This window comes from Rissa tridactyla, chromosome 2 (assembly GCF_028500815.1).
Source record: "Rissa tridactyla isolate bRisTri1 chromosome 2, bRisTri1.patW.cur.20221130, whole genome shotgun sequence".
Classification (NCBI taxonomy): Eukaryota; Metazoa; Chordata; class Aves; order Charadriiformes; family Laridae; genus Rissa; species Rissa tridactyla.
This window is the reverse complement of record NC_071467.1, coordinates 75764766-75781090: the sequence shown is the minus strand read 5'-3', so window position 1 is coordinate 75781090 and position 16325 is coordinate 75764766. Positions and strand designations below refer to the sequence as shown.

The 16325-nt window shown below is 39.3% G+C and overlaps 1 protein-coding gene across 8 annotated transcripts in view; it reads right to left on the bottom strand.

The window, feature by feature from the left end:
- Positions 1 to 2726: 2726 nt before the first annotated feature.
- The window catches only part of GRB10 (growth factor receptor bound protein 10), a 152252-nt gene continuing 138653 nt past the window's right edge, over positions 2727 to 16325 (bottom strand). For 7 of the 8 annotated variants that reach the window (XM_054189893.1, XM_054189894.1, XM_054189895.1 and 4 more), the window contains 7 exons: positions 15278 to 15376; positions 12215 to 12292; positions 11437 to 11553; positions 10488 to 10554; positions 9398 to 9485; positions 6638 to 6731; positions 2727 to 5865 (listed from right to left, as the gene is read on the bottom strand). In XM_054189893.1, coding sequence (XP_054045868.1) covers positions 5719 to 5865; positions 6638 to 6731; positions 9398 to 9485; positions 10488 to 10554; positions 11437 to 11553; positions 12215 to 12292; positions 15278 to 15376 — 690 coding nt within the window. In that variant the 3' untranslated portion in view covers positions 2727 to 5718. Of the gene's footprint in view, positions 5866 to 6637; positions 6732 to 9397; positions 9486 to 10487; positions 10555 to 11068; positions 11213 to 11436; positions 11554 to 12214; positions 12293 to 15277; positions 15377 to 16325 lie in introns of those variants that run through there. The other variant, XR_008464672.1, reaches the window with a different exon arrangement.

Here is a 16325-nt window from a genome sequence, read left to right as displayed (position 1 = left end):
TTACCTTCCTTTTCTCTTGATGGCAGCTGGACAGCCCATTTTGGAGAACGGGCAGGTTATAGAGAACACCCATTCCGTAGCTATTTCTCTGCTTGATAACCCCAAATGCCAATCCTCACACATCTGGAGAATGTGTTTCAAAGGGCAAATAAAATGGAAGTCTTTATGTAGACGTGTCTTCACAAGTCTGAGGGAAGAGGAGGGGAAGCTGACCCTAAGGGACTGGTGAGCAGCACTCAGGCATCACACCAGTGGCTTTACTGTGTTTGTAGTCACACCCAAACCATCACTTGGACAATACTGCCTAAGAGTACTTCTCTCCTACACGCCATTTCCCTTCCCTCCCAGTCTAGCTCTTCTGACCTCTCTTTTCTTAAAAATTATACCTCTGACTGCAGCTCAGCTGAGCTAAATTGCAGAGCCCAAGAACCCAGGCTGTACTTTAACTCAGAGCGGCTAACTGTGTTTATAATTTTACCTTCCTGTTCCCCAGTTGTGGCACCAGAATCTTGCAGCCAACAGATGGAAAACACCTGATTATTGCAAAGCATACAAACCTGGGTAACTAACAAGTGTCGTCAGACCCTGTTAATCACAGCTCAGTGTCTTGTAATGAACCAATCTTTCTTGCTAAAACATCTGCTAGTATCTCTGCAAAACGATGAGCAATTAGAGCAGAATGTCTTTGGGCCAAGAGTTTGCAATGTGTTACACAAACTAATTTATTTTGAAGTCTCAGATGTGACTAATCACAGTATCTAAGGAAAATCATATAGCTCTTGGACATAGTTGTGGTTATATTAGGTTTTCAAATACTAATTAAATTGTGCTCCAAGTTAAGGAAGGAAGACGTAAGATTTAGGATGCAGAAGCAACCCAGATTAAGGCAATGTGGATATTTCAAAGGAAGATGTCTCTTTTCTCCATCTGCTGATATTGTTACTGAAATTCCCAAGATGTTAGACAAACAATGCCCGAGACACAAAGCAATATACAAGCTGGACATTAACAAACCAGATTAAAGCATCACTAAATTAGCAATAATATAAACCCAAAGTCATCTAAAGTTCGACTTACTTGAAGGGAAATGGCTCATCTGGTGATGGTTTTCTCATCTGTTTTTGCAGGTAGAGGCCGAAGCAGTAATTTGGTGTTAAAATAAACCTAACTTCAGGGTTCTGAGTATCAGGATAAAAGTACTGCAGCCACATGCTGTACAACACGAGTCCGATCCAAATTTACTCACAGGTTCAAATGCATTTAAGCTGTTTTGCCAGGTGAACTTCATGCTAGAAGGCTTCACGTGGGATCAGACGTCTGATTATGCGTGTTGTCCTGCAACTAATGTAAAAGCAGCACAAACCTTCCACCAGGCAATTAATTCAAATCTGAACCATATACCGATTTCTGACCCAGACTAATTTTGCACTGGTGACGTTCGGATAGCACACGTACCCGCTGTTAACGTCTAGGGCCAGGTTTCACAGGTATCGTTTTGCACTTGCCGTGGTTGTGGGCAGTTTGGACAAACATGCCGACAATACTGCCCTGCCATCGGGCAGGCTTACCGACACCTTTATACCGTGCTGCTTTTATTTCATGCCATCTTCTCGTCTGTTCCAAACACAACATATACCACAAAGGAAGGTGGGGTTTAGGAGCCACCTTTTTTGTTTTTTACAGGCTTGTGTAGAATTATAGGCATTATAATCCTTGACTTTTAATGATTACAGAGGGGTCCGATTTCAATGTTAGCACAGCTTCCTTTAGCTAAGCAAGAAATAGGCACCTTCAAACCTTTCTGTGAGCAAGCAGCCCCTCTTTGTTCAACTCAGTGGAAGAGTATGTTGCTGCATGCAGGATAGTGAACTCTAAGCACTTTGAGGCTTAACATGCATCTCCAGATAGAAAAATTTGGGGGAATATCAAAACCCAAAATAAGTACTCTGCCTTTATGTGCTGATGAATGAATTTCATAATGCTAACACGTAACTCATGTCCCAGCTGCAATGCAAACTCACATGAAGATGTAGCATGCAGAAGCCAGAGTGTGACTAAGGCTTGAAGTGGAATGCATCTGATGGCTTCTATGGATTAGCAAGGCAGAAACAGCAAGGGATTGTGTCCAACAAAACAAGTGAAACATTTCCAACCTTCTATTATTCTGTCTACCAGAAGAACCACCAATCTCCCCCTCCAAAAATGGCTTTTTTAAGCAAAAACATATTTTGCGCAGATGTGCTTTTCCACCCAAATGCTGATGGACCATTTGAACACAAGGATTACAGGGGTAAGTAATTGCTTTCTGAAAGTACTATTGAAGTTTTCTGATCCAACAGCTATCAGGTCAATAAACTGCTTTATGCAGAGTGTAAATTTTCAGTGAGTTATTGCTTTGTTATATGACCCAAAAGATGCTCATGGTGTATTTTCTGATTTGATTCTAGCAACCTTCACAAATGAATATTGTAAGTATCATAGCAGAACATCCCCAATAATTTTCCTCAAACAACAGGGGCGAACAAGTTCTTTTTTCAAATAAAGGACAGTCTGTCCTAATAGGAATCATAAGACAGAACAGCCAGAAGAAAGGCGTCTCGGGGATTCTGCTTTCCTCTTAACCTTCTTTAAGGGCTGTTTAATATAACCCACCCCAAATAACCCAGAATTAAGGCAAGAGATACGTGGTGTACAGATATATCCAAAAGAACACATTAATTCCAATATAAAATGAATAGCATTGTATTAACGTTTATTTCTAATTACAAGAAACAGAATATCAGTCCCTTATTTGTACAAAAATACCTGAAAGATTACAATTAGGTTCACAAGCCAAAAAGCTATTTACAGTATGAAGCAAAGCATATTGAATAAAGGTTTTGTCTCTTAAGTTAATACCTTTTGCATTCCCTGAAACTTTAAACTTTATTCCATTTTACAGTCACTAAATCTTGCATTGTGACAATATAATTTACGATAAGCAAGTCTTGCCACTGGAAAGGTGCATTGATTGGTCAAACTGTCAGGTATTTAGTGCAGAAAAGATAAGACAAAACATCTAAACTGAGGCACGTGTTTCTTCAAGATTAATTAACAAATAAAAAGTCTTTTGTACTTTAACACCTATCGTAACATAACTTAACTAGTAACCTCATTACCAAAATGGTTTGGCATTTTCCTTCTCAACATATTCAAGATTGCTACATGAAGTATTTATTTAGAAAATAAAATCACAGGCAAAAAGATAAAAATTCAACAGGCTCCAAAACAACCCTGAGCATCCCCTTTACATTCATGTCATTTAAATACAAAAATAAGAGTCAAATGTCCTTCAGTCCTTGGTATTCTGAGCTGGCAGCCAGCTGAATCTGTTGGAAAACTAAGGTGGTATTGACTGTTTTCCAGCAGAAAGAAGACAAAGCAGCGATCTGCTTAAGTAAGATTGTTGCCACTTTGGAGGTGGTCACTTTCTCAAAACAGCTCACTTTAGCTGGGAAAAGTACAAAATACTAAGTCAACCATCTACATACAAAAATCATGATTCATAGTCAAACTTTTATTCTCAATTTAAATAAGATGCAAGGTTTTTTTTTATAAATATGAAACACTGCAAATACTATCCGCCTACTGGGAAAAATGCATGGTTGTCACTAAGCTATGTAAACAGAAAAACTTAAAACTACAGCATAAATGGTCTTATTAAACTGGTAATGTAGTCAATACAAGTATCTTTTTTCTCCTAATAGGGGCCAAATAGAAGCATGCAAAGTGAAGTCAGACTTAAGTTAGCTTAATTTCAAGGTTTTAAAATACATTGTCTAGAAAGCAGGAACACTCGTTTCACTATGTACAATTAAAAAAAAAAAAGGCTTCTACTAAAACCAAAATCAAGTTTCTTCATTTTTAATATCTAGACATTAAATGGAAAAAAAATACTAAATGTGTTCTGTAAACTAAAATACAGTGTTTCTATACCATTGACAAAGTTATAAGCTGATATGGACGACTCAGGCAGGTTATGGTTTGTCTTAAGCTATTCTCAACACTACACGAAGACCTAAAGGTGTAGGATTGGTTTTCCTTCTTTACCCTTTCGGATGGCTAGGGTTTCAAACCCAGTGGCAAACATTAGTAAGGATGAACTAGCCCGCGTAAATCATTTACCATCTTAAGAATGCTCCCTTCTGCGCTACACTCTGCAAGTTCCCAGGATGGAACACTTCTTCTCGCTGTGGCTAACTGCACCAAGTGCTGGGAAGTAAATTCAGGATCGGTTCCCGCACCAGCTGCGGTGCTGGAAGAATGGTATTTGCAACTGGAGAATCACGGTAGGACTCGTCTAACTTCAATACTGATTTATCATCAGAAAGAGGTATTGTGTAAACATTAAAGAATTGATTTAAACATTAACAATAAAGTCGTTCTGATGACAAAGCAGCACCAGAGCAAGACACATGCTTATCTGCCGTAGGTACTGGCGTGCTTTAGCGTGTGTGACTCAGGGATCACCAGTTACCTCCATGGACGATACTGCCAGCAGCTAGTTCACAACCAAATGTTTCCATTCCCAGTATGTTCCTTCTCACCATATAAACTTTCACGGCCCTACAGAAAGCAGAAGGGGTACAGTTCTTTTTATGCCCTAATCCCCAGGAGAGCTTTGTGTCACTGTAGCTTTACTACATGGAAAGAGCTCTTTGAAACAGTCTGAAAATTCAAGGAGCTATAAAGCTAAAAACACTGTTTTGTTTTTCTTTTTTTTTTTTTTTTTATTTTGTCATACTAAGACTACCCGCAGAAGAATCTTCTCACAAAAAATGGTGGTTTCAAATACAAGTGTAGTCATCCAGTCCTATTCTATTTAGTAACAGTAAGTTTCCTCAGGAAAACAGTCAAAAGGCTGTAAAAAACAAACCACCACTCCAATAATAAAAATTTGTGCATAGAATCTAACACAGTCTTTGCATGACTGGATGCCACTAATATGCCATCAAGATACTACAGCCATAATGCTACAAGTCAACAGTTTTAAGAGTACGTATATGGTGGTATGTTCTTTTAGAATTGTATCCTCATTGCTTCTTCAAAGACATCTGCAGATCATTGAACCTCAGGTCTCCAGAGAAGTTTTGAGACACACGCGCGCGCGCGCAAACACACACACACACTTTTCTTGATTTTCTTCTAGATCCTTTTAGGCTGAAGCATTCCATACATTTTAGGGTGCAGATTAATACCCAACTCCTGCATGAATTTTAAAAGCCACATCAGCTCCTAATATAGGCTGCATACAATATCCGAAACAAAGTAGGAGTGCAAAAAAAGTGATCAATACAAAAAGTAAACACACTAGTCTTAATTGTCAAGATTATTCCAGGGCAAGAGTTCTTTTCAAAGATTTCTCTTCACACTTGTTCCTGTTAAGTGGCCCAGCCAAGATAGTTTCCAGTTTTGTTTCAAATTTACTCATGGTTTTACAGACCCTCCCCCCGTTTTTGGGATGCTGGGACACTCAGCAGCAATCACTCGTAGGTGTTAGACAAACCAGCAATCTTGGTCTGTTGGCACCTGTCGAATCCATCCCTTTCAGAGTCCCAAGGTGCATAATATTTTTATTTATTTTTACCAACTTACAAATCTGCCAATTCCCCAGTGTCAACGTTCTCTTACAATTACTCTTCTAGCAAATCCAGTCTTCATTGAGAGTCAGATTTGAGGTCATAAGGCCACTCGGATGCAGTGGTGTTTGAGTTTGCAGGGCAAGACTCCTTTGTTTAGTTGATAGAATTCAACAAGCTGGATTAGATCACTGAATTTGGTGTTCCCATCATCCAGGCTGAAAAATATCTGTCCATCATCTTCACACTGGGGAAACAAAACACCCTTGTCAAGTTGGACTGCACATGAAGAGATGCGAGCGTGGCAAAACGTTAAGATAAATGATGGGCACCGCCAAAACAACCCAGTGCCCGGAGATCTTCATGAAACCGTGCACAGCACTAGAAAAGAATGTACGTTAACCCAATTTGAAATGTTTTGTTTATGAAAGTGAAAGCTTGTGGGCAGAGTAATTGAAAGTTGTAGAGACGACATTGGTCTTCATTACGTAAAACAAAAATACCCCAAAGATATTTGTTAGCTGTTTGTAAAACTGGCAGGCGAAGCAAGGGAAGAGGGTTTGGACCAATAAAGGGGTCTACATGATCTTAAAACTTCTGATGCTCTTTTTGATCAAGATTAAAATCAAATAGGTTCTCGACATCTCAGTGTAACGTTATTTTAAGCTCAACGTTATTGTATAACCTCCAGAATAAAACTTTTAAAAGTTTCCCTAAGTTATTCTATGATTGTCTAAGTGACTAGGAGACAACTGCCGCTCTTGTTGCTGTTAGTCACAGAGAACAAGTTCTGTGAATTACTTCTATACCTAAGTGACTTAGACTAGTTTTCCAGGCAATGTTAACAAAGAATTTTAATAAGACATTTGACAATTTTAAAGAATACTTGCTAATATACTTGCTAATGGAAACCTCCCTGTTAATTACATCAGCAATTAGTAACAGGTCTCTTCAGATGTTGGCACAGCTTTGTGATTTAAAGTGTCTTTTGCAATCAGTATCAAAAATAATCTACTTACCGGCAAGATTTGAAAATGCTTTATTTTTTGATGATGGCACAGCGTAAGTACAAATGCCTTTGGATTGCTTTGGCTGTCCCGGAGAAGAAATAGTCTAGGAGAGAACATTTTTATGTACACACTGAATACCACAATCCATTTCTTCATAAATAAGCTGAACTACTAAGTCATTTTGTGCTATTGCCTAAATCTACTTTAGTTGCACTAACAGGCGATTCCGTAACTGGCAATTTGCTTTCACTTTTTATACCACGCCTATGCAACACTAATAGATGAAGAAACAAGAAGTGAAAGATACGTGACAGTAGTTCTTCCCCTATGAATACGTGCTTAAGGCTTTTTTTAAGGGTCTCTCTAACTGAGCTTTCCATTACTGCTATGTCCTCTCATGAAGAAAATGTTCTTATTTAACTCCAAAGCAAATCTGGATTTCTGTAGATGGGAGAGTAATACGTGAGAATCTGTTCCCACTCTCCAGTGTCTTGCATCAGTTTACAGAAATCCAGTGTTAGTAAAATTACGTTTAAGCTAACTGGCTGCAATTGCACAGAAACAGCTCAACGCTTTCTTAAAACGACTTATCAGTTAAGTAGCATCCATATTATCAAGACGGGGAAAACATGCACCAATTTTTCCTCTAAAGCAGTCATGGCATTTTTCCGTCAGCGTCATTTGAAAAGAATATATACTAGCAGTACAGCTAGCAACATAACACACTCTGTAACTGCCGCTTTTAAGTTGACCCACAAAATCGAAGTCCTAACTCAAATGGTTAAATACATACTTAGAAGAGGAGAAAAAAAATCTAGCCAAAAAATGTTTCCTCCCCTTGACATTTATGAACTAAGGAAGGAACTAAGGAAGGAAACAAGAATATACCTTTGGCAGAAGGCTCACAGCGCTAATCACTGGTGGATTTGTGAGATGGCCAAGCACAGTACTGGGGCAGGCCTCAAGCCCTCTTAATTGCTAACCACTAAGCCAGGAACACACTTTTCCAAGGCTGAGTTGCAAGAACTGCTTGTAGTCTTATGAACCCGAAAGGACTTACTCCAGCTCCTCAGAACTGATTGAGAAATGTCAATACCACAAAAATGCACCATCATAACCAGGGTCGGTCCAATGCTCGGAGACAGGCATGCCTTGCCACCGCCGGAAACCATGCCTTGGTATTTGAACATTCCTTTTTAGTCCTAGCAAGACCAGATGTGCGGAAAAGGGACCAAAGATTTTACACATTAGGATCCAACTCAGAAAGGAAGATCTTAACCTGCCCTGTGGCTCTTGCAGTTCATGCAGATATCCCTAAATTATCTTTCCTCTAGCCATTTCAGATAATGCATGGTATCATAAGCTGGTGGCACAAAGCAAAGCTCAGCACAACTGATCCTGCAAGTGTTTACTCAACCTCTGGCAAGCAACAGGCTGTCCACACAAACAACGGCTATAAAGACAGATGTATCCTCAACAGTAGCTTCCAGAAACAGTTGAATGATAGCAGCATCAGCTGCATGTATACATTGCTGCACACCTTACATGAGACATCGGAAGACTGTTAACTTTCTACCTTCTTTTGTTCAAGAACACACAGAGCAGGAAAACACAGGCAAGACTCTTCTGTCCTGAAAACCATGATCCTTAGATCTCAAAGCACGTAAGTTGCACGGTTCTTTTGGCACTGCTGACTGACCTCACCACAGCCAAACTAACCAATCTTCACCTTCCCCAGTGAGTAAACTGGCTAGGCACAAATTTAACACCGCCTCAAAGGCATTAACACATTTTTGAAAATCTAGACAGGCCTCTAGATTCCTCAGGTAACAAGTCAAAATGAGCCTGAGATCGTAAAGAAGATCTGTAGTGTGAGAGAACCAAAAACCCAACAAGTCAGCAGTGCTCCTTTGCTTTCTCAGCCTCTCTTCTCTCTTTGACCTGCTAAGATAAAACCCAATAGCCTTAGCCCAGCAAAAAACCCAAAACAATAAAAAAATCACTGCTTGATGAATATCTACGGGCACTAGCAATTTCTATTTCTCTAACGTATTTCATTCTTCACAAATATTAGTGATGCTTCTGAATCAGAAAATGCTGAAGAAAGGTTTGAACTTGACTGTCTCCTGAGAAGCCAACATGGAGGTTTCTGCCTTAACTGGGACAGCAGTGAAATTAGTGAAGGCCACCATGCTCTTTCCATCCTACAGTTAAAGAACTGCTGAATGCAGTTTAAGCAACTTGAATAACCATAACTACATATAAATAAGGGAAACGGAGGTGCTCAGAAGATACTTAAATCTCAACTACAGAAATTTTAGAGAGCGCTGCAACAGGTACTTTCATGTCTTTGCTCTAGAACAGAAATAAATAATGAGAGGTCATCATTAACTGGCTCATTAAATGGTTGATTATAAATTTGTGGGCAAATGGCTAGGTACAGCTTTGCCTGAAAAACACGTTCTCAATGCAGATTACAGGAATTATTTTCAAATTCTAACATTCTCTAAAACTTGATTACCTCTCTAGGAAAAAAGAAAAATGTTTAAGTATATTCTTAATATTTTATTTTTCAAACTAAGAGTTAGAACTGACTCCTACAAACACGTATTCTGACTTTTTGAAATCCAGGCAGGTTATAATGGTACTACTCAAGAATCAGGTTACTCAGAAGTGCTCACAAACCTGTGAACCCCTACAGCAGAAGTTGTGCTCTCGTCTATAACACTTACCATCAGATCATAAACACAAAGCAAGAGGAATACCTACCCATCTACAAGCCCTTGTTGCTTAATAATCCTGTGAGATTCTTCTCTGGAGATTCTGCCGTGAAACCAGTGCTGTGTCCTATGAATAACTGGAGGCGAGAGGGAAAAGAGAGGAAGAGAGGATGGTTAAAAACAGTTAACATGTGAAACAGTTTTTTCCACACACTAATTATTTAAACATTTTAAAAGTGGGTATAGTTTTCTAACAGAATATAAAGTATCTTTCATCAAGCTGTATAAAAAAATGCATCAGTATGAAAAAAAATGCACCAGCTGTTGGATCTACTTCATATACCAAGTAGGCATTATCTCCATGTATTTTCTGATTTGCAGATGTGTGATTAGGTTAATTAGAGAAATCTCTTACAATATTGCCTTTTCATGGTTTCTTGAAAATGTTGGCCCTAAACAATTCTTAGAATACAATGGATAAGCTAACGAGTTAGAACCAAGTCCCTTTAACTCTCAAATAACAAAAAGCACTTTAGCTTGCGCTTTCAAGGGTGGAGTTACCCCAAAACATTTTTACGTTTATTATTTTATTGTTTTTCAAATGGTATTTTTAAATTCTGTTCAACAGAAGAGAAACACAGAATAGAAACAGAGAATAGCTGTGTTTCCTCTAAGTAGTCCAGGGTATTAATATGCAATTTTCTGTTAGTTTAATAAACTTCCAGTCTCAAAGAGATGTTCAGGACTTACATCACAGGCATCTGTATTTTACATTATGCATTATGCAGTTATGGAATGCATGCTATTTTGAAAACTCTCATTTTTACTTGTCTAAAACAAAGAATTGACTTCTGGATTATTTTAAATGGAAACATTTATGGAGTCTCTATTTTCATCAAATCTGAGTTTCAAAAGATTAACACTGAAGAACAGCGTGCCTTCAAAGGAAAACAAGTTCCTTCTCTTATGCCTGTATGGGTGAGCAATTTAATGACACAGAAGCTACTGATAAACATAAACATTGTCTTTGACATCAAAGCATTAATACTACACAACTGCACTCTGTCTCTGTATGAAACATAACTTTTATTTACCCACAGAGGCCTCTGATACTATGCTAACAAACCAGCAGAATTTACCTGTACTCAGTGTGGAAGGATGGAGTGGACTTTGGCTACCCAAGATGTTCATTCTTGTGCTACGTTTCTACAGAGAAAATGAATTACCGTTAAATCCACACTAAAGCCTCAAAAGAAGGAATTAGTGCACATGCAATACAGATTTAATTTACAGGAAACTGGGGGCTGGGCAAGTTTAATGCAAGGATGAGAAAAAGAAATGCAACTTTGAAGGGGGCTAATCTACAAGCAGCAGCTCATTTCAGTTGGCTTAAAACACAAGCCAGATGTTAATGATGAAAGCTCAGTATCTAAAAAAAAAAAAAGGAAAAAAAAGAAAAATTAAAAAAAAAGACAGAAAAAAGAAAAGACTGATATGTTTCTGCTCAGGCAAAACACCAGGCACTCAGTAAATCAAGCAGTATTTCCCTCCCATACATAAAGCACCAGCTAGTGCTTCAGTAATGACTCCTATTCCCTAAGAGACGAGCATGTGGGAAAACTTGTACTGCAGCTGTCTGTCCACAAGACACTATAAACAAGTTACATCAGTTTTCATTGCAAGAGGTTCTGCCTCTTGTATATTCTGCAATTAAACTTACTGGGAGCAAGCCATTAGTCAGAGCCCCAGCCTCTTCCATGTGGGGAAGCATTTAATTTGACATATTCCTCCTCAGAGACTGGTTTTGCAAACTGGCAGTAAAGTTCTGGTGGGTCTGCTTTCCCCCTCAACTTTCCTCTGGACACTAGGGGGACAGAGAAGCAGTGGTAGAAGGTTGTTGTGAATGTGACAGTTTTGCTAAAGATGGATATTGACTTTCAGATCTGCATGCTTGCAGTGTGATTGCTTCAGGTCGGAGCTAAGCTATACTGTGACCAGCACTGCACTAACATCATAGCACACTCTGTGTTTTGGCTCTCAACAGACACTTACTAATTACAAAAATAGAAAAGAAGAGAAGATAGCTACCCTCCAAGCATGTCCTTCTTCCAAGGCAGCACTCTGTGCTTCAGCAGGATTTTCAATAACTCTTCCTATTTGCCCCGAAAAATCCATTGCTACTAGTGAGTTTTCAGATACACTTCTCTGAAAAGGAATTTTCACTTGTTTCAAAAAACAGGGAAAGAAAAAACCAGCTTGAGAGTTTCATTTCAAAATGCTTTGGTTTCAGAAGACTGTCCAAAGTTATCCTTCAACAGCACAGAAAATACATCTCATTTTTTTTTCCCCTTCCAAAAGATTTGCAGACACAAAAATAAATGGCTTTTCTTTTTAGGCTCTAAGGGAGGGAGAGGATTCAAAGGCCAAGAATAAAATCCGTATTGCTCAAGTTGCCCACTTGCCCTATTACTATACTCCAATCATTTTCAGGGCCAGTTGGGATCCAAATATAGGATCTTCGCTTTTAGATAGCTAACAGTCAGCTCTTGGCCCAATATATTTTAGGAAATTTACGTGTGAGTTTTGCCAGACCTAAGCTGGCTTCTGCAGAGACAGCCAGATGTCTCTGTACTGTACATCTCAAAGCGCCTGACGTATCCAAGATTTTTCAATCATGTGGATCATGTAAGCCTAAGGTGACGGAGAGCCAACCACATAAACCGTACTCATGCGAAAGGTGAACCTTACATTGATTTGCTATGCAATGCTGAATTTACATTTCTTAGCATAAAATTTTCCACTTTTAAAATGCAAAAGCAAATGTATCTTTTCCAACATCATACAATAATGAAAGTTCATTACTTACTACTGGAGTAGAAAAGTGTGGAAGCATGGCTTTTCTCTGCTGGGGAATTCTGTAATTCTGATACAGTAGCATTCCATACTGCCAATAGAAATGCAAGGACATTATTATTCAAATATATACCTTAGGAAAAAAAACTGTAGTGATTTCATAAAACCACTTGCACTGGAGCAATGTGCCACCCGTTTATTATTTTCATGATCGGAAGCTGTCCCAAAGCAATTGGCATTGAGTAATAGTGACCGGCAGGTGGCAACTGAGCAGTAAATATGCGCAACAAGTTTTATTTAAAAGACAGCACTTTTACAAGCCCGAGTGAAATACACAGGTAATTTCTACCACTCTCAGCTATCACCATGTTTTCCTTGTAGAATACAAGCTTTCACTCGAGGTCAGAACACAAATATTAACTCCTCCTCTTTTTACCGCCTAGTAATATGAACTTAACAAAAACTTCTACCTGAGACAATGAAAATGAAACTCGGTTTTCATAATGATAAAAAATAAGAAACTTTCTAATTCCCTAGCTCTTTTAATAGGTTTCAGCGGGAAACAACACTTTTAGTACTTTTCTCATCCTTATAAAAATAAGGCAATTGAATTCCAGTCATGATAAATTTTACAACACTAGTAGCTAGGATGGTAGGAAACACCTACTCAGTGCCTTCCCGAGAGGCAAAGTGCTGAAGCATAGCAACACTGTTTACTGAATGTTCTCATTGAAACGGTAGATATAATTTTGTAAACAGGGTAATATATGACTATGGAAAGCTAAATCAGTAGGTAAATAAAAGGAGGGTCACAGGCACAGCCTTACTTTTCCCTGACCTTTAATCACCTCTCAGTGTTCCTTAAGAACAAAACCTTTTTTTTCCCCCTAGCGTTAGCTGCCTAAGGGTGAATGTTATATGCAAATACACAGAAATTACTGCCATACAGTACCGTTGCTGCCACACTGCAAAGAAAGATTCCTCTGAACAGTCACATCAAGATGCACGTCTACATATCTGGTAACAATAGCTAATTCTGTACACTGTGAAGGTTTTTCCTTGCCATTCAGGAACATTAGTGCCTTGACCAGCACAACTAATTTCTTGAAAACCAGTGGCATCTTCAAGGCACAATTCACTACAGTTTTCTGATCCCCTGTTTATGGAGTTTCCCCACAATGCAGAATTCTGTGTAAACAGGGAAAGTAAAGGACAGCTGAGAAGAAGCACTTGGAATTGCCTGGGGACTAAAGCTCTTACCATAATTGTCAGTGTGTATTAAACACGAGTCAAGTCAAGTTAAGTAACTGGAGAGCGGATGATGACAGCCAACAGAGGTATCAGCTCCACAGAAATCAAATATGCCTCTTGTAACTGGGATTGCTGATTGCGTCCTGGCCCATACTATGGCTAGTGCACCTGCTTTTGTAAAAACTTAAAATAGGAATTTCTGTACTGCAACACAGAATCTCTTGCAATTAAGAAATGAGATAATATTTGGAGAGCATTCAAAGAGATGTGCTCTGGTTTGGAAGGTGACCACTTAATGTAGATGGAGAACAGGCATTGCGTTTTCATACCCGCAGGCCTAGGAGTCTGATTTGCTCTCCCTACGCTTACAGGGTTTTGCATGATGGACAGCCTGCACGGGGAGAGGAATAGGTAATTGTAGCAAACATTTGTCGTGTCCTGAGGATAAACAAATGAGAGAAACTTTTTTGAAAGGGAAGGGAGGAATAAATGATGCTCATGCAGCAATGGGAATCTCTGTGGCTTCTCCTAAGTCAATGCCACACGTGGACCAGGAAGCGATAAAACCTCACTCTCTGATGCACCCACTCCCCTTCAGCTCCCTGGACACGTGCTGCAGGAGTGCATCTTCTTCAGTGGGGAGGTCTGGAACGCCGGTGGGGAAAAGGGCATTTTGGCAGAGAGGGGTGTGAAGGCTTTGCTGATGAGGGCTGCTACTGAGGCAGGAACGGCAACTCTGCTCATTCAGGACAGAGATGTGAAATGCTCTTAGTGTTCCTGAGTTACGCGTCCCATTTTGGGCACAGCCTGGCACAAGGCAGCCACCAGCAGGACGCCGGCATGCTGACATCAGCGGCCAGAGGCAACAGACATGCCCACTTCCAAATCTGAAATTGTCTGTTTGCTACAGAGAGAGACGAATTTGACTGAGTTCAAGGTTCTCCGTCCTGTTTTGGTGGACACGTATCTAGTATCAAGTACCACGGTAGCACTTTGTGCCTGTCTCTCTTTTTTACCACATTTTATATGTTATACTTTGATACAGAATATTACAGAGTAGGATAACTGCGTGGAAGAGAGGTGGGATTTTCATGGGTAACACATTATCTGTAGATATTTATTATATTTTTTTTATATACGTGTATATTCCCTTTAATATAAGGGAGAATGTGGTCAGGTACAGAGAAGAACATAGTAGTTTTCAAGGCAGCATCTTCAGGGAAAGATTTAAAATCAAACCAAAAAAACCACTTTTGCACATTTCTTTATGAAGATCAGGAAGTCTCTGCTTCAAAGAAAGCAAAATACTCAACTTTGTCCTCAGTTCCTTCCATGCTGATTTTGTCTCAAAAAAACTTGTGACGCCTCCTACTGTGAAGTCTATTATCAAGAAATCTCATTGTTTGCTCTCAGATATGAATAACTTTTACCCAGAGACAGCGTTGCTTGTTTTTCTTACTTTTTTTAATAGAACCTTCAGAAAACTGAAAAAATTGCAAAGGCTCTAGAAAGCACTCTGTTCTAGTTAAGATAACCGCTTACCATGACCAAAACATTTTCTTTAGCTTTACGATAACTTGCAAATACCATGTTAAGTAGGTTTTTTGATTCATTTACAGATCAGCAATTTAACTCCAAAACTAAAATTACACTTCATTGTGCTTAAAAGCTTAGAAGGGATAGGCCCACCTGGTGTATTGCTCTTAGCTGTTTCAGCTTGGAGACAGATAATGTTTAAGAACATACAGGTATTTTCTCACGAACAAAATAATGAATGCAACTTAACTACAGGTATAGCTCTATTCACACAGAAGACATTAGGTACCTTGAGGAGTCGAAAGGCAGTCATCCAGCACGTCCTGCTTTGCTCATCTTCAGCACACAACAACCTCAGTTCCTTAGTTTCATTTCTCACTCTGTTGGGCTATAAAGTATTAGAGGGAAGTCAGCTACATTCAGTAGAAAACCAGCACCACTGTAAATTTACTGCAGAGTAAAAGCAGGTACAGTATTAGTCTAAGAACTGGCCAGAAAACCTCACACCACCCTGAATCAAAGCTTCGGAGAGGCTGAGCGTGCTTTGAAAGAAATCACTTTCTCAGATGGGTCCAGTAAGACAAACGTTGGTGCCTGCTTTGAAATACCCTGCAGTTCTGGCAGTCTATAGGAACACGGTATGCAGGCCACGCTAGAACCAGATCCAAGCTGTTTGGGTTTGTTTTTTTTTTTTTAAGAACTGTGAGAAGTTTTATGAACCTCCATATCAAGATGGAGAACCAAAGTTTCTGTAACTGAAGGTTACTGAAAGTCTGCTTCCATCCGTTCAGGATCTGTCCTGCAGCCGGCCTCTACTCTCTGAGGCAAATCCATGTTGTCCGGCTCTGGAACAGCTGCTAGGAAGGAGGCTACTTCACTGCTGTCAATAAAACCAGCTCCCAGCCTTATTTTCTTCTCAAAAAATTACATGGAGCTTTTAAATACTTTCCAAACCTATCCATCAGCACAACAATTTTTAAAATCCTCAAAGGCAACCGTTTATTCTTATTTCCATTTTCCAAGACAATCGTCGTCTTTAAATAAATGCAAACCTCTGGCCTACGATAATGGTACAATTACGCCCAATCAGAGCTTGATCTTTTGTTGCTATATAGTTTTGGTGCCTGCTGTCCAGAGAAACTTTCCTATTCAATTAAGAGTGCTTGGAAAAAAAATTTCATCTGTGAGGTGAACCAAGGCCACCTCACAGGCACACCGTGCTTCAGCACTGAGCTCATCTTGCACAGAAATTTCCCAAGCCAAAGGAGCACCAGATAAAGTGTTAAAAGTGTCACATAAAACGATGGCAAGATTCACGGGACATGCCTGCCAAATGA